Source organism: Mesoplodon bidens (assembly GCF_964165515.1).
Source record: "Mesoplodon bidens genome assembly, chromosome: 18".
Classification (NCBI taxonomy): domain Eukaryota; kingdom Metazoa; phylum Chordata; class Mammalia; order Artiodactyla; family Ziphiidae; genus Mesoplodon; species Mesoplodon bidens.
The window spans coordinates 18343607-18365049 of NC_138175.1; the positions used below are offsets into that span (position 1 = coordinate 18343607).

The 21443-nt window shown below is 40.1% G+C and overlaps 1 protein-coding gene across 2 annotated transcripts in view; it reads right to left on the bottom strand.

The window, feature by feature from the left end:
- UTP4 (UTP4 small subunit processome component) overlaps positions 1–21443 on the bottom strand; it is a 33530-nt gene that overhangs the window by 5784 nt on the left and 6303 nt on the right. For both annotated transcript variants that reach the window (XM_081215239.1, XM_081215238.1), the window contains exons 4-13: positions 17664–17748; positions 15936–16025; positions 12719–12930; positions 7450–7621; positions 7247–7338; positions 5560–5656; positions 4716–4780; positions 3458–3580; positions 2896–3052; positions 898–1004 (exon numbers count right to left, since the gene is read on the bottom strand). In XM_081215239.1, coding sequence (XP_081071365.1) covers positions 898–1004; positions 2896–3052; positions 3458–3580; positions 4716–4780; positions 5560–5656; positions 7247–7338; positions 7450–7621; positions 12719–12930; positions 15936–16025; positions 17664–17748 — 1200 coding nt within the window. The remainder of the gene's footprint in view (positions 1–897; positions 1005–2895; positions 3053–3457; positions 3581–4715; positions 4781–5559; positions 5657–7246; positions 7339–7449; positions 7622–12718; positions 12931–15935; positions 16026–17663; positions 17749–21443) is intronic.

Below are 21443 nucleotides of genomic sequence, written 5' to 3' on the forward strand. Positions count from 1 at the left end.
CTATGGAAGTTCCGTAAACGTCAGGCATTTCCCCAAACAATAAACTTTAATTGCATTTTTTAAAAAATGCAAGTTTAACTGCCAACAAAACTAACAGCATTCACAGAGAACCTCAGAAAAAAGCTTCCCTGCTGTCTCTACATTTGTATGAATTGCTCATAAACATGTCATTGAACAGGGAATCTACAGCTCTACACTGGATTTAAAAGAAATAAGTGCCTAGGCATGGAAATTTATGTTCAATCACAAGGCATGTGCACTAGTACACAGGAACACCTTTAAATGCCAGGCAAGGCTCAAAGAGCAGTACATGCTTTTGCCACAGTGCAGTAAAGATTAAGTCATGCAGTAACAGGCAAACCCATTAAATGCTGCAGTTTGATATCATTCTCTAAACTTTTAATGCTTATTGTAAGTTTTTTGTAGTTCTTATCTTTTATATGACGATGACAACTTGTAAGGGAACATTAGTGATTCAATCTGTGAATGGCAATATCATCACTAATTAGTGAAAAATGTTTTCCTGCTATTACTAGCTTTGTTTAATTTTAAAATACCTTGAGATTATAAGGCAAACTATTAAAGGAAATTGTTACTATCTGCATCTATTCATCTGGGTAAATCAGAATTTTCCTCCTCAAAATACAGACATAATCTGGATTCATTACTCATAAATCCTTAATTTCAAATTTCTGTGCATTAGTGATTTCACTGTTCCCACTGACTGATTTTAATGTTAGATTATAGCTTTTGGGTTCCAAACAAGTAAAACAGGAAAAATTTTTGGTTAAAAAGAAGTCCAGCAATTTTCTGGGTCATATCAATGTGCTTTAGCCTTAAGTCTTATAATGCAGAGCTAACTTCCTCCTGTTTTCTGCTACTAAACCTCATGCTCACCTTTAGTTGTTTCACGTTGTACACATGGGCTCCAGCACTGGTACCTGATGCAGCTAGCCAATTTCCATCTGGACTGACTGCCAAAAGACACATGGACTCCACTGTCCCTGTGAGAACAAAACCGTAGTTAAGCCTCTGAATTCAGTGTCCACAGTCAGCCAGCCCTGCCCTAAAAATGATGGTGAAAGCCAGTAAGAGCCTTGGTTTTAAATTACTCATAGGACAATTTCTAGATAGTTTTGCAGATAAGTTCTAGATGCTACTCTGTCTACTATTTTAATTAGCCATCCTTCATGGAAAGAGGAGCCAGAGAAATAAACCAGAAAGCAGCACTTGCTCAGAACTACCATGAGAACAGAGAATCAGGGTAAGAGCTGCCACCAAAATCTATACCTTAATTGTTTCAAACTCCTTTCCTATCAGGTGTTTTTTAAACAAAGTTACAAACAGCAAATAGGCTTGAGGCATATCTTTTTTTTCTGGCTGTGTTGGGTCTTGGTTGCTGTGCACGGGCTTTCTCTAGTTGTGGCGAGCAGGGGCTACTCTTCACTGCGGCGCGCGGGCTTCTCATTGCAGTGGCTTCTAGTGTTGCGGAGCATGGGCTCTAGGTGAGCGGGCTTCAGTAGTTGTGGCTTGCAGGCTCTAGAGTGCAGGCTCAGTAGTTGTGGTGCACGGGCTTAGTTGCTTAGTTTGGCATGTGGGATCTTCCCGGACCAGGGATCGAACCTGTGTCCTCTGCATTGGCAGGCGGATTCTTAACCACTGCACCACCAGGGAAGTCCCGAGACCTATCTTTAATTTACTAGCTGTATATTTAGCACTGAGGGAGCATGGGCACATATGAGCCATCTTTGTCATTAAAGAATTTTAAACCAATCTGGCATCATGAAGACCCATGTGGGATAAAAATCAGAAGTAATGCTATATGCCAAAGTAAGTGTTGCATGTAACAGCCCCAAACAATGAAAAAGCTTTATAACTAGACATAAACCAGATGCTAAAGGATGAGCAAGGTGGGTAGAAAAGGATGGAGAACAGTGTGACCTAAGTGACAAGGACAGGAATACACAGGTTTGAGGGCTGTGAAGAAACCAGCCTGACTAGAGGGGGAAGTGAGATGAGATAGGAGGAAGAAATAAATTTATATACATAATGCAGAGCCCAATTTTAAAGGAGTGCTAAATGCAAGGTAAAGAATCTAAGTTTTATAATAAAACCATATACAGGTACTCAATAAATACTGTCAGTTTACTTCATCTGACTCCTAATTTGTATGTTTCTTTTCCTGTTTGCTTCTGGGGCAGCTTATGAACAGTGAGAGTTTAAGTTGATTTAAAAAAGTTGATTTTCCAGGCTGATGAAGTCTAAATAACAGTGAAGTCACTACAAGCCAGAAAAAGGGAGAAGGAAAAAGGCCCGTGGGAAGTATTGGGTACTAAGTCCTTAGTAGTTATCTCACCAGTTGTTATCTATACACAGTCACTCATTCATGCATACTCATGTTCTCAAAACATATGGAAAAGTGGTCATAAGCATTAGGACAGGTAATGAAACTGTATGTATAAGCTCATCATTATAAAAACAAACAACCAAAAAGATTAACATGTCCATAAGATACCTACATAACCAGCACCTACTGGAAATATATAAAATAATAATGGTAGTTATTTCTGGGTGTCAGAATTACAGATGATTTTAACTTTCTTCTTGCTCTGCTAACAAAACTCCAAGAAGGGTGATGAAACTTCTCTGGCCCCAAATAAGGAATCAAAAACCCAGTGAGAAAAGAGTAGGTGTGAGCAACACTTCAGATTTCATCGAGCGTTTTCACTTGCCAGGTCTCTCCTTCTACTTTAAATCGCAAACATGTGAGTGAATGTGTAATTTTTGCAGGGCAGAGAAGAGCATTAGTGAACCCCCAACAATTGAGGTTTAAATGGAAAAAAAGAAACATCGAGACTGACAGCTCTCTCCCATGGCCAGCTACCAACTTCTCACCTGACTGAGGCTGAAAAGTATGCAGGTGCTTGAAGCTTCCCTCCAGCAGCCGAATGACATGCACAGACCCTTGATTTGATGCCACAAAGAGCTTCGTTGAATCCTCAGAAAACAAAATCTGAAGGGCAGAGCGAAGGAACGCTGGCATTTTGGAAACCTTGGGGGAACCAGTAACAAAAAATCAGAGAGAGAGAGAGAGAGAGAGGGAAGTTAGACCCAGAGCCCATCAAAAATAATCACAGTCAGGCTTAAATCATATGAATGCTTCCTGTCTCCAAGGAAGCCAATCAACCAAGGGCCTGGAACACAGACGTGCCTACTGTAACCTACCCACCCCCTTTGTCATCTCCTCAAAAGCCTAACCTTTACTGCCACTTTCTGGCATTTCCCTATCCTCCAAAAACATAATTTTAAATGGCAATAATAGACTGTTTTATAACAGGTTTCTCAAAATAGCTTTTCACGGAACAAGGATTCATATCCAGGACGTTTCCACTTCACACAAAAATCAACCACTTATAAGGTTTCTTCTTATTCAACCAGGCTTGGGGTAATCACGTACCCTTTGGAGGTTTATGTTGTCATGTTCATAATTCAAACGATAGAGAAAAAACCGAGAAGCTGTAGAATAGGCTATCCAACTTCCACATGGGGAGATACAGCTGCAGATAATGTTCTCAGGACCCTGGTAACATTAGGAAGCAGGATGAATAGTCAAGTAAAACTTCAGACAAGGTTCACTATAGCATGAATCCTCAAGCTACTGCCACTCTGAATGTATCCACAAATACCAACGCATAATCCTGACACTCATACACTATGTGTCACTATGATTATTTCAAAGGTAGAACATCTAAGTGGTGTGGCTTTGATTTCCAAAACCCACAACAGAGGTCTCTGAATACTATGAGTTTATCTCAGCCCTTCGCATACTTCATGGGTAGCTTCATAATGAACCCTAACTTTAGAAACCTGAGCAAGGAGGCATTTAATGCAGTGAAGCTTTGGAGGCTCAGTGACTTGGGGACTGATTTTCTGTTTTGGTCAATGACAACCTGCTTTAAAGACCTGTAAGAAATATTAAGTGAAAAAATTTGCCTAACACCGGAAAAGTTTAGTGTAACATTTATGTAATTCAAAGAATTCAAAAAACATCTGAGTGTATGTAAGTACATATGTATACACACGTAAGTATTCTCACACACAGAAAAAGATCTAGAAGGGTATACAGCTAATCAATTAACAGTAATTATTGCAGGAGAGGGGACTAGTATTAAAGAGCTGGGCAAGGATATAAATTATTGATATTGTTTGAATTCTTCATAGTAAGACTGTATTCACAAATTATTTGTGCAATTAAAATAAAGATTTTTAAAAAGGAAGATAAAGTTGTTTGTATAGTATAGTCCCGATATTCTAGAAAGAAAGGATGTATACACATGCACGCATGGGTGAAAATTTTTTCTGAAAGAATATATAAGAAACCACTGTCAGTGATCAACTCTGGCGGGGTGGGGGTAAGAAAGAGGTTCATTTTTCATTGCATACTCTTTTGCATTATTTGAATTTTTAAAAACAATGCATGTTATTTTCATAATAATACCAAAAGAAGAAAAACGAATTTCTTGTATTCATTCATCCAATAAATTCTGAATGCCTGACTTACAATCATAGGAAACCCAGCTCTTTTGACATAGTACTTCATTCAAATAACTTCAGATTTGAAACAGTTTATGATGTCAACGAAGAAACCCTCAAAATTCAGAATGAGAAAAATGTTCTGGATTTCAGAGTCTGAACACACAGTTAAATTTCTTTACCTTTGTCTTGAGGTGAAGTAAGTGATCTGCATTTTTAGAGAGTGGAAGGGTATCCCCATTCTTTCCTGGAACAAGAAATACCTCTGACATTTTTCTTCCCAAAGAAAGGTTATTCATACATTTTTTCTTCTAAAGAGTCATTCCTGGGTAGAAAGAAATCTCTACCACTGGGAAATCAGAAAAACATCTGACGTAGTAAGCTTACAGTTTGCTGGGGGTATGTATACGAAGAGGAAAGCAGCGAGCACTTTCTTAGCTTCTACTTGGGTGCCCTGGATACAGCCTAGGGCACACCCCTATTTCTCTGAAGCCGCCTCCCACAGCCAGGCATGCAGGTGGATGGAAGTGAAGTTTGTGTGGCCTCGACTTCAACTTCATTTGTTCATTTTGGAGCCTAAAGCAAAAGCCTCTAACCTACTATAAAACAACAGGACCCAAACAGGTATGTCATACTTAAGGCCATGAGGCTGTCACCCTGGTAAGATCTGCACAACCTTCTTTTTCATGCAGGCCTGTCACGACCCCACATTAAAACCTGTCATTTTTCAACAGCCTGTTTTGATCCCAGTCTAGCCAGGGAGAACTTTGATTCCACTACCCTCAGCGCCACTATATCCTGCAGTGCACCAGACCGAACTGGAACCTTTTCACTGATGATCCAGTGTCCTGCTAATAAGTTTAACACTCTGAGGAACGCCTCTGCTCTATGTAGTGGGTGGGAAACCGGAAGTTCAAAAGGACACAGACAAACCTACTTCCATTTTTCCACAAGCAGAATTTCAACTGCCATTTCTGGCTTCTATCTCCAGTTTTCTTATTGGAAAAAAACTTTCTCCCATCTTACCTGTTGCAACTGTGGATCCCAGTCGCCAAAGTTCCAAGTGATGAGCAAACTGGAAGAGGAGAAGCTGCTTCTTTTTTGCACAGGAAACGAGACGTCGCTGTATCCAAGAATCAAAAAGACATAAACAAGCCGGAGTCATCTATTGCCTCAGTACTGGATACAGCAGCAACACCTCAGAACATTTTTTACCGTTAAAATCCATTTACTTGATAAATATTTCCTAAGTACTACCATTCGCCAGGCACTGTCCTAGGATCTAAAAACATAGTGGTAAATAAAAACCTAGCTACTGCTCTCAAGCTTATAGTTTAAAGGGTTGACATAAAATTAAACAGGCAATTACGTTAAGTGTGCAAAGAATTTTAACACGGCTAAGCACAGTATGTAATGAAAAAAAGTAGAAAGGCCTCATGGCAGTAAAGACAGGAGTCCAGATGAGGCTCACTGGTAAAGAGTACTCAGGCAAAGAAGGTAGGGCAGGACGTTCCAAGCAGAGGGATGGCACAGGAAATAGCTCAAAGGGAAGAGAGCATTAGAGGGAATAAAAAGGAGTCTTTCAGAACTGCCAGACTGAGTGCAGATGGGGGTGGGGATACTGCAAGTGCATGAGAACAGAGGTGAGGGAAGAGGCTGTCTTCTCCGGATCAAGACAGGTTTCATAAGCCATGCTAAGGAATTAGGTCTTTACGCTGAGGACAACAAGGACCAACAAAGGCATTTAAGCATGGAGGGATGAACAAAATTGCTTTTTGAACGGATCAATGGAGAACAGGCTGGAATGACACAAATCTAAATAAAAGGAGACGGTTAACAAACTACTGTAAAGAAATCCAGAGGAGAAAAGACACTGACCCAAACTAGGTTAACGGCAGTGTAGACAAAGAGAAAGGGCTAGATTCAAGAGAGAACGAGGAGGTAGACTCAGTAAGGTTTACTGGTTGAATGGAATGTAGAAGTAGGTAGTGGGAAGAAGAGTTTCTAGCCTGGAAAGATGACTGATTTACCTAGAAAGGAACACTGGAAGCCTGGATTCTCCTGCTCCCACCCAGAATAATAAAAAGTCCAGGCTTGGACTTCCCTGGTGGTACAGTGGTTGAGAATCTGCCTGCCAATGCAGGGGACACAGGTTCGAGCCCTGGTCTGGGAAGATCCCAGGAGCATGCCACGGAGCAACTAAGCCCATGCGCCACAACTACTGAGCCTGTGCTCTAGAGCCCATGAGCCACAACTACTGAGCCTGCGTGCCACAACTACTGAAGCCCGCGCACCTGGAGCCCGTGCTCTGCGACAAGAGAAGCCGCCACAATAAGAAGCCCACGCACCGCAACAAAGAGTAGTCCCTGCTCGCCACAACTAGAGAAAGCCTGTGTGCAGCAATGAAGACCCCATGCAGCCAAAAATAAATAAGTTTATTTAAAAAAATTAAAAACAAACAAACAAAATCCCCATAAACCACACCTACTGGGAAAAGGGAATGATTTCCCCAGAAACTGAACTAGGAATGCTGCTTTAAATCTCTTGGCCCCTGTAAATATCTTTGCCAGAGGCTTGCCTTAGAAAGAGAAGGAAGAAAGAAGGTCACTACAGAAGGCCAACAGATCTGCCAAAGAAGAGTGAGCTGTGCTGTCTTATGGGACAGGCAGACCGGGAGATGAGGGCATGGTGGGCATTAGAGGATGATACTTACATGGGGAAAAGTGATTTTTCGGAGAGCAGCATCATAATTCTTTACCTCCACCTTCTCCATGAGAGGACGAATGACTAAGTGGGTGTCTGTGCCTGGAGCGGGAGGGAGAGGAGAAAAAATATCAGAATTAGAAAAAGTCCCACATGAAAATAACCATAGCTGGACAGAGTAATGAAGCAGCCCCGGCCAAGACTGAAACCCACCTCCAGATATCAGTGCTATGGGGCTGTGGGCCACAGCTCGCACGTCGTGAGTGTGATGCTGAAATGGCTTTGTCCGCACCCACTGCTTCTCACTGCTGTTGGAAGTCACAGAGACCAGCTGAAAATGGAACACTGTCCCCTCGGCTGTGCCCACCACGAAACTGTCTTCTTGCTGAGAAAGTAAATCATTAGGGAGGTACATTTGAGCAAAACAGGGCCCAGTTTGAAAAACATTCCCCGAGGTTTTCTGTCTGGGCAGCTTAGGGGGAAAACCTATGCCCAGAATTGGTTGCAGGGGTCTTTTTCCTCCAGAAGCTAACAATTCCATCAGGGGAGCAAGTTTGCGCATAGGTAACAAAGCGCCCCCTACTGACAAAATTAACAGTAAGTACTTCAAACTGTTAGTGTGCTTTCATATAATGCAAACCAGACCCCATTAGAATAGCAACAATATTGGGGAAAGGGGAGGGGTCGCAAAACTGGCAGTCAAAAGACTGAAGCTTAGAAAACCCTAAAATTCACTGTCCTCTTTTTAGAGATGAAGAAAGGGTGGGCTGAGGAGGGAAAGTGGCCTGATCAATATCACAAAGATGCAGGTTCCCTGGTCCCCAGTTTAAGGCTCTCTCTTGTCAGCATGTTGAGCACGAGGATTTCTGTCAGTTTTAAAAGGTCTTGCTGTGTCTACAACTACCTTTTAAAATTCCTCTATATCTCAAAACCATTTTCATTTTAACTTGTTTTTAAAAATGCACATAACTTTGAGTAAGAAAACAAAACAGGAGGCTTGATAGGGTAGTGAGAAAAATCAGAAACCTGGATCAGTAGTTAACCAATCAAACAGTGTAAAGAGTAGGTGAGCCAGTCAAGAAAAGTGAGACGTCTGAACACACGTGAGCATGTAGCTGCCATCAACTACACACTGACTGTGCTAGGAACGTTGTATGTCATATCATCTCTAATCCTTCAATAACCTGCAAGGTTAAGTATCATCTGTCCTATCAGGAGAAACTATAAAAGACTGAAATGAGCATAACAAGTACTGGTGTCCTTGTCTGGTGAGCCCTTTGATTGTCCTAGAGCTACTTTACAACTCCATAAATTGTAAAAAAACTGAGAGTGATGCAAAAGATTCTCTTGCATAGAGATGCAAAAGAATTTTGCTTGGTAGAATGCAGCTGATGATTGTCCTGTGGACACTGAGTCCTGCAACAATTTGTAAATCATTTCAGCATTCCTGATGGCCTTACATAACTGTGTTCTTTGATTTCTCCCTTAGAACTGCTTGTAACTTACTGGTTCCCTCATTAGTTAATGAGTTACAGAAAATCTCTGACATACTTCCATTTCATGTTTGGATGAGTTATGATTTTACCCTTTTTCCCCCCAATCATCATTTAATAGCCCTTTACACAGATAAGGAAACTGGAACTTCAAGAGTTTACCTGTCTGTCAGTTTACAGACGTGTATGTGCCTCCAGAGCCTTTGCTCCGGGCACAGGCCTCTCCCTCACCTCCTCTAAGGATACTACTATTTGAAAACCATTAGCCTAAGGCAAAAGTGGAAATACTGAGCCGCTTAGGAATTCACACGCTCTCTCCATCACCTCCACTAAACAGTTCAAGTGGCTGTTTGCTCAAAGTACTACCTACAGAGAAGAACTGGGAAGGGAGGCCTCTCACTCCACATTCTCTTTCCCTGAGGTGGAATCATAAAATAACTGAAAAGCAAACAAAAGAAAAGGGCTCTCTAGGGGTGCAACAGGAATGAAGCAAGGGAAAAACAGACCTGGGGGGGCGCAAGTGCACGCACGCGTGCGCGCGCCCACACACACACTAACTTAATCAAAGAGTGGCTGCTTCACACGGAACAAAATATCTCAGGACTGACCTCTAAGTGAAGGCAAATGTTCCCTACAACTCCCTGCAGGAATCAGTACTTGCCTACTTGATGGAGGTGAAAAGCCTCTAAGAAGATCAAAGGACTGGGTGTTTGCCACAATTCACTCTTTAGTCGATGAGAAACCACTGAAAAGAAATCTAAATATAAACCATCTGTTCTGGCAAGAGAGTATGGAGAAAAGCCTCGAAATTAGGACTGGTGTCAAAAGAGATGTGAAAATGGCAATAGCACACTCGCTGTGCCAGACACTCTACTTAGCACTTTACAAGCACAACCCATTTAATCTTTCCTCAGACGCCATGCAGCCTGTATTACTAACCTCCTTGTTCTCACAGAGGAAGAAACTGAGACTTAGAAAGAAGCAACTTGCCCAAGGAAGACACGTAGCTATTAAGTGGTATGACTGGGATTCAAACCCAAGTCTGCCCAACTCCAGAGTTTGTGATAAGCCTTTTTGAGGACTGGAATTTGTACAATTGCATGTTTCAACTGAAAAAAAAAAAAAAGTACCACAATCCCTTGCTTCTCAGGCACACATTTTCCCACATCTTAACATCTCTGAAATCAAAATATCAAAAATCTGTCAACCTGTGTTATGTGACATCTTCAGATAAAGAATGAACATCAAAACTTGCAGAGTACGGATTTCCCTCGTGGTCCAGTGGTTACGAATCCACCTTCCAATGCAGGGGACGCAGTTTGATCCCTGGCTGGGGGACCAAGACCTCACATGCCGTGGGGCAACAGAGCCCATGCGCCACAACTAGAGAGAAGCCCGCACCGCAACTAGAGGAGGCTGCACGCCACAATGAAGAGCCTGTGTGCCGCAAGGAAAGATCCCACGCGCCTCAAGGAAAGATCCCGCAGGCCATGATGAAGATCCCACACGCAGCAATTAAGACCCGATGCAGTCAAATAATAATAAAACAAAACAAAACAAAAACAACTTGCAGAACAGTTGTCAAAAGCCTACAAGAAAATCTTGGGACTATATTGGAGCATCTTCTACCAACACTTGGATGGCTGGGAGGCATGTGTGAGAAACATGGACCCCAATAACTGAGTTCAAGTAATTCAGAGTTCAACTCTGAACGTGAGCAAGTTCTAGGAATACCCTAATCATTTTATTTCACACATACTTTCCTTTTTATATATGCGTAAGAGTGATATAACAAAAAATTTCGGTTTAAGTCTCAAGAAGCTCTTCAATAAGTAAAATATAAATTTTATGTTTAAAAAAGCATTGTGTCAGTTTATATTATAAAAGCTTATATTATGTGCTTATAAAATATGAATTTTACATTTAAAAAACCACTGTCATAGTTTAATAAAAGTACTTCTTCTTTCCCATGATAACAAAATTATGACATGCTACAATCATTTGTATCTAAGACTTAATGCAATAGAGTAATATAGGCACAAGGTAGAAGATCAGAGAGTATAAAGTGGTACACAGTACAAGTTATACCTGTCTTCCACCTACCCCCAAAAAACTTTCTTCCAGAAACTGTCATTATTTGCATTTTCAGTATTTCCAGAGATATTCTACGTATATACTAGCAAAACTGTATACACATAGAATATGTTTCTTTTCTTTTCTCTTTTATTTTAGCCATGACATGCAGCATGCAGGATCTTAGTTCCCTGACCAGGGACGGAACCCACGTCCCCTGCAATGGAAGAGCTGAGTCTTAACCACTGGACCACCAGGGAAGTCCTAGAATATCTCATATATAAATATCTAATATATAAATCTCTACCTTTCCTTATTATACACTATATTATACACTGTAATACTGTTCTGCTTTTTCCCCTTACCAATATATCCTAGAAATGGTTCCACAGCAATAAATATACATCTTCTTTGGTCTTTGAACAGGTGCATAATCCTTAAATAATTATACTTTAAATAGTACTAAATTTAATAATTAAGTCTTACTGTCTAATAATTACAACCATTTTGGATCAAAACTCTATTTTATTTATTTATTTACTTATTTTTGTATTATGCGGGCCTCTCACTGTTGTGGCCTCTCCCGTTGCGGAGCACAGGCTCTGGACGCGAAGGCTCAGTGTCCATGGCTCACGGGCCTAGCCGCTCTGTGGCATGTGGGATCTTCCCAGACCGGGGCACGAACCCGTGTCCCCTGCATCGGCAGGCGGACTCTCAACCACTGTGCCACCAGGGAAGCCCCAAAACTCTATTTTAAAAGGAGAATTCCTCCCACTCACTTAAACCTTGACTTCTATTATAGTTTATATGTGACATCTACATGTTTTATAGGGCTTTAGCACTAACAAATTGTTCTCATGGAAAAACTGTGGAATGGGATAGGAACATTTTACAGGCAAGAAAAGCAAGCAGGAGTGATCTCTATACTAGACACACTTAAGTAAGAAAATAACACTCAAACTAATTACGTAAAGATAAAAGATCTAGTCAACAAACCTCAAAGCTCAGAGAGACAAATATCATATAATATCGCTTACATGTGGAATCTAAAAAAATGGTACAGATTAACTTATTTACAAAACAGAAACAAAGTCGCAGATGTAGAAAACAAATTCATGGTTACGGGGTGGGAGAGAAGCGGGGGTGGGGATGATAAATTGGGAGATTGGGATTGACGTAGACACACTACTATATATAAAACAGATAACTAATAAGGACCCAGTGTATAGCATAGGGAACTCTACTCAATACTCTGTAATGACTTATATGGGAAAAGAATCTAAAAAAGAATGGACATATGTGTATGTACAACTGATTCACTTTGTTGTACAGCAGAAACTAACACAACATTGTAAATCAACTATACTCCAATAAACATTAAAAAAAAAGACCTCAAAAATCACTTCCTGTGCCTCACTGCTAAAATATCCAAAGGTTTCGGATTAAGAATTCATGTTACAAGATGGCAAGAGGCACACATGTTCAATACAAATCTGCTTTAACTCCTATACAAATAGGAGAAAAATCAGTAGTGTCGAAATCACTATAAAATTACCTTCTAATGTTCCAAGATAGGAAGCCGAACAGTCAGGCAGAGAGAGGAAATAGCACTTCTCAAGACTCTTCTAGAATACTTGTGCCCTATCTACAATCAGACGGGGTTAACTGGGGACAGGGAGTGTCTGAAGAAAACCTCTCTGCTAACTAATCGTTTAGAGAATATTCTCTAACTAACTGTTGGAGAATAAGTGTTCAGGAAAATTGTGTGGGTTTTCAGATGCATTGTCCTAAACTCAATCTTCCTCCACTACAACATTCAGGATTAGGGAACAGTGTCTGTGGCACACCACTGACATGGCCTGCTCTACTCATGCCCCAGGTTGTACAGGAACTGCTCAAACAGGGACTATACTCACATCAGATATGGCAATGGACTGCACGTCAGCATTTGCGATGAGATGATTCTTTACAAGGGTCCCTGTAGCTGAGTCCCAGAACTGCACCTTCCCAGCAGAGTCCACACTTATGACGGTGCCATCGGACAGGAAGGCCACGCCCCATATGATACACTTCCGCTTAGACACACCCATATACTGCCTATCCACAAGCATCTTATGAATAGCGCTCCCTGAAAAAGAAAGCAAAGCCCGCATGTGAATGGCACTTATTTCTCCTCAGTCTTCAGAAGCTGCCTGTGGTAGGCATCTGGTAAGTCAGCTGCCTGAGCACAGACCACAGAGAGCCAGTAAATAGTGGTTATGGTGAACTCAGTTTTGGAACACCAAAATGGTTCCCTGAAGAAGGAGGGCAGCGGTGGGGGGGTGCAGACAAAAGGAATTTTTGGTGGAGACGTGAAATGGAAACGAGACATTTGAAGCTTCACTGAAAAGCAGCCAACTGCACACACACATTACACTCTGCTCCCTTCCAAATCCCCCTGAGAAAGGGAGAGAAGACAATAGGGCCAAAATTTGGGGAACTGGAAAGCAGACACGGAGTAGTAACCAACTTAGTAGAGCCCTAAAACTAAGTCCCAAATCAGCAGTAGGAAAAGCCAAGAAACCACCTGATTTATACCATGGAATCCTCAGAAGACTCAGCAACTGGTGACTCCAGATAGTCTGGAAACAGAGGTGACGCATGGAACACAGATTAAGTGAAATGATATAATCTGTATTGAGAACACCAGCTTTCTTCTTAGAATGCTGATGGCTGGACTTGTTATCACCAGGCAGGAGAAGAAAAAACATCTCTGAGAAATATGACCAGCGTAAGAGAAGAGATCTAAAGAGCCTGTCTTGAGAGCATCCCCAAACTAACAGTCCAGACAGACCATTCCTCAATGAAGCTCAGATGTGGTCAGCACCACTCGTGTGGTGATGAGAGGAACCTCTAGACACGGGAGGAAAGCCTCAATATGAAAGGCAGAGGCCCAACATACGACCAGAAAAAAATAAACAACAAGGTGGGAAAAAGCCAGGGTGAAGAACACTTCACAAATATTACTATGAATAGTCTTGGAGAAGAGTTAGTATACTGTATAATGAAACAAAAAAAGAATGCTGTAAAAAAGAACATTCAGGAAACAAAAAAGAACTCTGGAAATGAATGGCAGAAATGAGAACCTCGATAAAAGGACTGAAAGATAAAAATGACAAACTCTCCCAGGAAGCAGAGTAAGAAGTTAGAGATGAAAAATAACAAGGGGGGAAAAGAAAAAACGAAAGAAAGAAAATTAGAAGAGCCAACACTCCAGTAATAAAATTCCAGAAAGGAGAAAATGGAGAGAAACTCCTTTACAAAATAATTGTAAGAATTTTCCTCAGAAATGAAAAACATGGGTTTCTGGATTAAAGGAACCTACCAAGTTGTCCAATACAATTGATGTTAACAGATCCACACAACAAGAAACATAATTATTACATTTCAGAACAGTAAAGATAAAGGGAAGATCTTAAAAGCTCCCAGGAAAAACCAACCACAAAAACCTACATAAAGGATCTACTCTCAGAAAGGCATCAGTGTCCATAACAATACTAGAAGCTGGACGACAGTGGAACCACGGCTTCAAAATTCTAAGGAAAAATAATTTCCAACCTAGAATTCTTTCCCAGAAACCCTTTCTCAGGATCCATCAAATAAAGTGATAAACTAAGAAAGTGAATGACTTGGCAACAGGGAACTCTACTGGAGAAAAAAGCAAAGGGGATCTCCAGAATGGTTGAAAAACCAGAGTTCAAGATCTCAAGAGTTGTGCAGTAGGCCCAGAAACTGGCTCCACTAAGCTGGAGCAGGGCAGAAGGCTCTGGGAGAGAATCCTTCAAGGAGATAAAAGTGATAGAAAGAAAACCAGATGTGGGAATTCCCTGGCGATCCAGTGGTTAGGACTTGGCGCTTTCACTGCAGGGGCCCAGGTTCAATTCCTGGTGGGGGAACTAAGATCCGGCAAGCTGCGTAGTGTGGCCAAAAGAAACCAAAACAAACAAACAAAAAAAAAAAACAGAAAAAAACCCCAGATGTAGCTGAACCTAAATCATACAACTGGAAGAATGTGGAGATGACTTAGTGATATTTTTATATATATATATATATATATATATATATATATATATATATATATATATATCTCAATCAATCTCACACACACACACACACACACACACACACACACACACACGAGAGAGGGACAGAGACGGACACTCAGCATTAACAAAAAGCATACAGGAAAGGAAAAGAAATTTACTATACAAGTTGTATCTATATAGTCTAAGAATAAAAACATCAACTGCTAATCTGAACAAAGTTAGAACATAACCATACTGGGAGGATCAGGAGGAAATATTGCTACATGTGGCAAAGGGCAGAGAAAGAGGGTTAAATAGTGGAAGTCAATAAATAATGGGCTAAAACTGAAAAAAATAAAATAAAGCATTTTAAGCATACTATGTATAGCATAAAGATAAATACCAAAAGAATTAGCTAAGAGTTGCAGGTGGCTGCCTTTGAGGAGCGGGAGAAGGGATATAGGGGGACTCCTGCTTTTTTGTAACAAGCCTTAAGGAATTCTTTGACTATAAGCATATATAACTGATAATAAAAAACTTGCTCAAGCACTAAGGAAAAAGAAAAAGGCGACATGCCTGCCCTGTGTTTCCTCTCATCTTAGCGGGGAGTACAGACACAGCCACCTAACAAGTTGAAGTCAGTCTCCTCACTGAAGGAATCCATCAGCCAACTCTCTAGGCCAAGGACAGAGGAAGCACGTTGTTCTCTATCTTTCTGATCTCAAGTCTCACCAACTATGTTACCAAGATCTTACGTTCCTCAAATACAGACACCCACTTTTACAAAGAAGTGGTATATATAAATAGGTATTCTACTGATTGCTCATAGTAAATGTCTCACTGGTTGAGGGCAAATTTTAGTGTGAATTCTTATGATGAAAAATACTGTATTCCATTGAAGAACCAAGATTCCCCTAAAAGCAGCAGTAGTAATCCAAGAAAGAAGTGAGATTCATGGTGACATCTCAGAAGGTTCATGAAAGCATACGGTCACAAGCTTTTAGAAACCCAGAGATGTGACTCTGACAAACAAGACCCACACCCCAAATGAACTGAGAAAAACAGTCACCTGATTTGACATCAAACACACTAATGTAGTCTACGGAGCCAGCTGCAATGTGGGTGCCAGCGGGATGCCAGCTGAGGCTCAGGATTCGACCTTGGGAGTTGTACAACAAAAGAGAAAGTGACATACACATAAATATACAGCAAAGGGTAACTGAGTTCTCCTTCCACAAAGATCTACAGGGCTAGCGTTCTATAGTCTTGAAGTTCATCTACTGCACTCTTGCGAAGGACTGTTCTGTAACAGGTGAGAGACAACTTTGCCCTGGGACCCATGATGACATATTTGATACTTACTTTTAATAATGGATAAGTGGTTGATGGGAATGTAGATAAGCACAACCTTTTGAAGGTGATCTGGTAGTAACCTAACAAAATTTAAATGTGCAAATTTGGCAGGGTAGTTGCACTGGGAATTTAACAAAAAAGAAATATTTACAGGAATGCCCAAGTGTGTATAAGAATGTTCATTACAGCACTGGCTATAGTAGTAAAAACAGAATTAGTATCCATCAGTAGGAGTTTGGTTAAATAAATTATGGAACACCATAAAATGAAATGCCATGCAGACTGGCATGACTGACACAGAAAGATGTCTGTGATACATCAAATGAAAAAATAAGCTGAAAAACAAGTGCAAGCACTCCTGTGAATGTATTTGTCTATCTGAATATACAAAAAAGTCTAGATTAGTTCCAAAATGTTGTCTACAGAGTGAAATGAGACACTTATTTTCTCTTTCACACTTGGCTAAATGCATGAAATTTTTACCAAGCATTATATCACCTTTGTAATTAAAAAAAGAACACCCAGGAGATATTAAAAAACAATACAGGGATCTGATTAGCAGAGGATAAATATTACTATTGGATACAGAGAACACATCAGACACTACTCTCTAGAAGAGGAGTCAGGGTGGGATAGGGAGGGTGGGAGGGAGACGCAAGAGGGAGGAGATATGGGGACATATGTATATGTATAGCTGATTCACTTTGTTATAAAACAGAAACTAACACATCATTGTAAAGCAATTATACTCCAATAAAGATGTTAAAAAAATAAAAGTGGATAATAGAAAAGGAGTCAGCAAACTATGGCCCAAAGGCCAAATTGGGGTCACCACCTGTTTTTGTAAATGAAGTTTTACCAGAGCACAACCATGAGCATTTGTTAAGTATTATCTAGGGCAACTGTGGTGCTATAATGACAAGAGTTGGCAGAGACTATATGGCCTGCAAAGCCTACAATATTTACTAGCTGGTGTCTTCACAGAAATAGTTTGCCAGCCCCTGTTCTGGATGTCAGTGTCAGTCAGTCCAGGTGGAACAGGGGAAATTGTTTATAAAATTCCCCCAATCAACTTGAAAGTACTAGCAGAACTGAGAACCACAGCTCCTAAAGAAAAATCCGAGTTTTGAGACTTTATGCACATTTGTTAAAACTTCACAAAAATAAGTGAGAACTAACAAACTGATTTACACAGAAACACTCGCTTTCCTACTTTGGATTGCTAGTTTCCTGTATTATTACTTAACCAGGCAATCATGGCTATGCTACACAACGGAGCAGACCTGAGCTAAGAATAGCATCTAGCACATACGCTGCACTCACAGAAAGTTAGCATATAGATAAAATATTACCTGGACCCATGGGGAAATATCCCATCCCCAGTGGCACAGAAATATAACTTCTTGTTAAGACTACTCACTGCCTCACCACAAATAACCCTTACTTTTCTGACGATCAAAATTTCTTTCAAACTGGATTTTGTCTGGGGTGATCTGAAATAGTTTCACAGATCCATCTTCACAGCCAACCTATTATGGAAAAGGGGGTAGAAAATAAAGAAAGCATTTTGTAGAACTAAATATATATATTTACAAATACATACATTTCCTCCTTCAAGCTAACAACTTGTTCTGAAAGAGAAAATAGTTTGTGAGAGGGAAAAAGTACTGGTAGCAAGAAACTGGTAGTGTGTTCCTGGCAGTCTTCATGTCCTAGCCAGAAAGCAGTCCAATTAGTGGCCCAATTCCTGAATAGGACATGGAGGAGAAATAGGATTTCACAGCATGTCTCTGCTAGACACCCATGGCCTAAATAAAAGACCCATTAACTGTGTCACCTAAATGGAGATACGTCAAGATACTACAAAATAGTACAAATTTTTAAAAAATCATAAATCCATCACAGAAAACTAAATCTCTGAAAGTACCCAGTCTAATGGTAAGAATGGGGGGGGAGTCTTTCCATTGTATATATGTACCACATTTTCTTTATCCATTCGTCTGTCGATGGACATTTAGGTTGCTTCCATGACCTGACTATTGTAAATAGTGCTGCAATGAACATTGGGGTGCATGTGTCTTTATGAATTATGGTTTTCTCTGGCTATATGCCCAGTAGTGGGATTGCTGGATCATACGGTAGCTCTATTTTTAGTTTTTTAAGGAACCTCCATACGGTTCTCCATAGTGGCTGTATCAATTTACATTCCCACCAACAGTGCAAGAGGGTTCCTTTTCTCCACACCCTCTTCAGCATTTGTTGTTTGTAGATTTTTCTGATGATGCCCATTCTAACTGGTGCGAGGTGATACCTCATTGTAGTTTTGATATGCATTTCTCTAATAATTAGTGATGTTGAGCAGCTTTCCATGTGCCTCTTGGCCCTCTGTATGTCTTCTTTGGAGAAATGTCTATTTAGGTCTTCCACCCATTTTTGGATTGGGTTGTTTATTTTTTTAACATTGAGCTGCATGAGCTGTTTATATATTTTGGAGATTAATCCTTTGTCCACTGATTCATTTGCAAATATTTTCTCCCATTCTGAGGGTTGTCTTTTTGTCTTGTTTATGGTTTCCTTTGCTGTGCAAAAGCTTTTAAGTTTCATTAGGTCCCATTTGTTTATTTTTGTTTTTATTTCCATTACTCTAGGAGGTGGATCAAAAAAGATCGTGCTGGGCTTCCCTGGTGGCGCAGTGGTTGAGAGTCCGCCTGCCGATGCAGGGGACACGGGTTCGTGCCCCGGTCCGGGAGGATCCCACATGCCGCGGAGCGGCTGGGCCCGTGAGCCATGGCCGCTGGGCCTGTGCGTCCGGAGCCTGTGCTCCGCAACGGAAGAGGCCACAACAGTGAGAGGCCCACATACCGCAAAAAAAAAAAAAAAAAAAAAAAAAAAAAAAAAAAGATCGTGCTGTGATTTATGTCAAAGTGTTCTTCCTATGTTTTCCTTTAAGAGTTTTATAGTGTCCAGTCTTACATACAGGTCTCTAATCCATTTTAAGTTTATTTTTGTGTATGGTGTTAGGGAGTGTTCTAATTTCATTCTTTTACATGTAGCTGTCCAGTTTTCCCAGCACCACTTATTGAAGAGACTGTCTCTCCATTGTATATCCTTGCCTCCTTTGTCATAGATTAGTTGACCATAGGTGCGTGGGTTTACCTCTGGGCTTTCTATCTTGTTCCATTGATCTATGTTTCTGTTTTTGTGCCAGTACCATATTGTCTTGATTACCGTAGCTTTATAGTATAGTCTGAAGTCAGTGAGTCTGATTCCTCCAGCTCCGTTTTTTTCCCTCAAGACTGCTTTGGCTATTCGGGGTCTTTTGTGTCTCCATACAAATTTTAAGATTTTTTGTTCTAGTTCTGTAAAAAATGCCATTGGTAATTTGATAGGGATTGCATTGAATCTGTAGATTGCTTTGGGTAGTATAGTCATATTCACGATATTGATTCTTCCAATCCAAGAACATAGTATATCTCTCCATCTGTTGGTATCATCTTTAATTTCTTTCATCAGTGTCTTATAGTTTTCTGCATACAGGTCGTTTGTCTCCGTAGGTAGGTTTATTCCTAGGTATTTTATTCTTTGTGTTGCAGTGGTAAATGAGAGTGTTTCCTTAATTTCTCTTTCAAATTTTTCATCATTAGTGTATAGGAATGCAAGAGATTTCTGTGCATTCATTTTGTATCCTGCAACTTTACCAAATTCATTGATTAGCTCTAGTAGTTTTCTGGTGGCATCTTTAGGATTCTCTATGTATAGTATCATGTCATCTGCAAACTGTGACAGTTTTACTTCTTCTTTTCCAATTTGTTCCTTTTATTTCTTTTTCTTCTCTGATTGCCGAGGCTAGGACTTGCAAAACTATGTTGAATAATAGTGGCAAGAGTGGACATCCTTGTCTTGTTCCTGATCTTAGAGGAAATGCTTTCAGTTTTTCACCATTGAGAATGATGTCTGCTGTGGGTTTGTCGTATATGGCCTTTATTATGTTGAGGTAGGTTCCCTCTATGCCCACTTTCTGGAGAGTTTTTATCATAAATGGGTGTTGAACTTTGTCAAAAGCTCTTTCTGCATCTATTGAGATGATCATATCATCATTTTTCTGCTTTAATTTGTGAATATGGTGTATCACATTGATTGATTTGCATATATTGAAGAATCCTTGCATCCCTGGGATAAATCCCACTTGATCATGGTGTATGATCCTTTTAATGTGTTGTTGGATTCTGTTTGCTAGTATTTTGTTGAGGATTTTTGCATCTATATTCATCAGTGATATTGGTCTGTAATTTTCTTTTTTTGTAGTATCTTTGTCTGGTTTTGGTTATCAGGGTGATGGTGGCCTCATAGAATGAGTTTGGGAGTGTTCTTTCCTCTGCAATTTTTTGGAAGAGTTTGAGAAGGATGGGTGTTAGCTCTTCTCTAAATGTCTGATAGAATTCACCTGTGAAGCCATCTGGTCCTGGACTTTTGTTTGTTGGAAGATTTTTAATCACAATTTCAATTTCATTACTTGTGTTTGGTCTGTTCATATTTTGTATTTCTTCCTGGTTCAGTCTTGGAGATTATACCTTTCTAAGAATTTGTCCATTTCTTCCAGGTTGTCCATTTTATTGGCATAGAGTTGCGTGTAGTAGTCTCTTAGGATGCTTTGTATTTCTGCGGTGTCTGTTGTAACTTCTTTTTCATTTCTAATTTTATTGATTTGAGTTCTCTCCCTCTTTTTCTTGATGAGTCTGGCTAATGGTTTATCAATTTTGTTTATCTTCTCAAAGAACCAGCTTTTAGTTTTAGTGATCTTTGCTATTGTTTTCTTTGTTTCTATTTCATTTATTTCTGCTCTGATCTTTATGATTTCTTTCCTTCTGCTAACTTTGGGTTTTGTTTGTTCTTCTTTCTCTAGTTCCTTTAGGTGTAAGGTTAGATTATTTGAGATTTTTCTTGTTTCCTGAGGTAGGATTGTATAGCTATAAACTTCCCTCTTAGAACTGCTTTTGCTGCATCCCATAGGTTTTGGATCGCTGTGTTTTCATTGTCATTTGTCTCTAGGTATTTTTTGATTTCCTCTTTGATTTCTTCAGTGATCTCTTGGTTATTTAGTAATGTATTGTTTAGCCTCCATGTGTTTGTGTTTTTTATGTCTTTTTCCATGTAATTCATTTCTCATCTCATAGCGTTGTGGTCAGAAAAGATGCTTGATATGATTTCAAGTTTCTTAAATTTA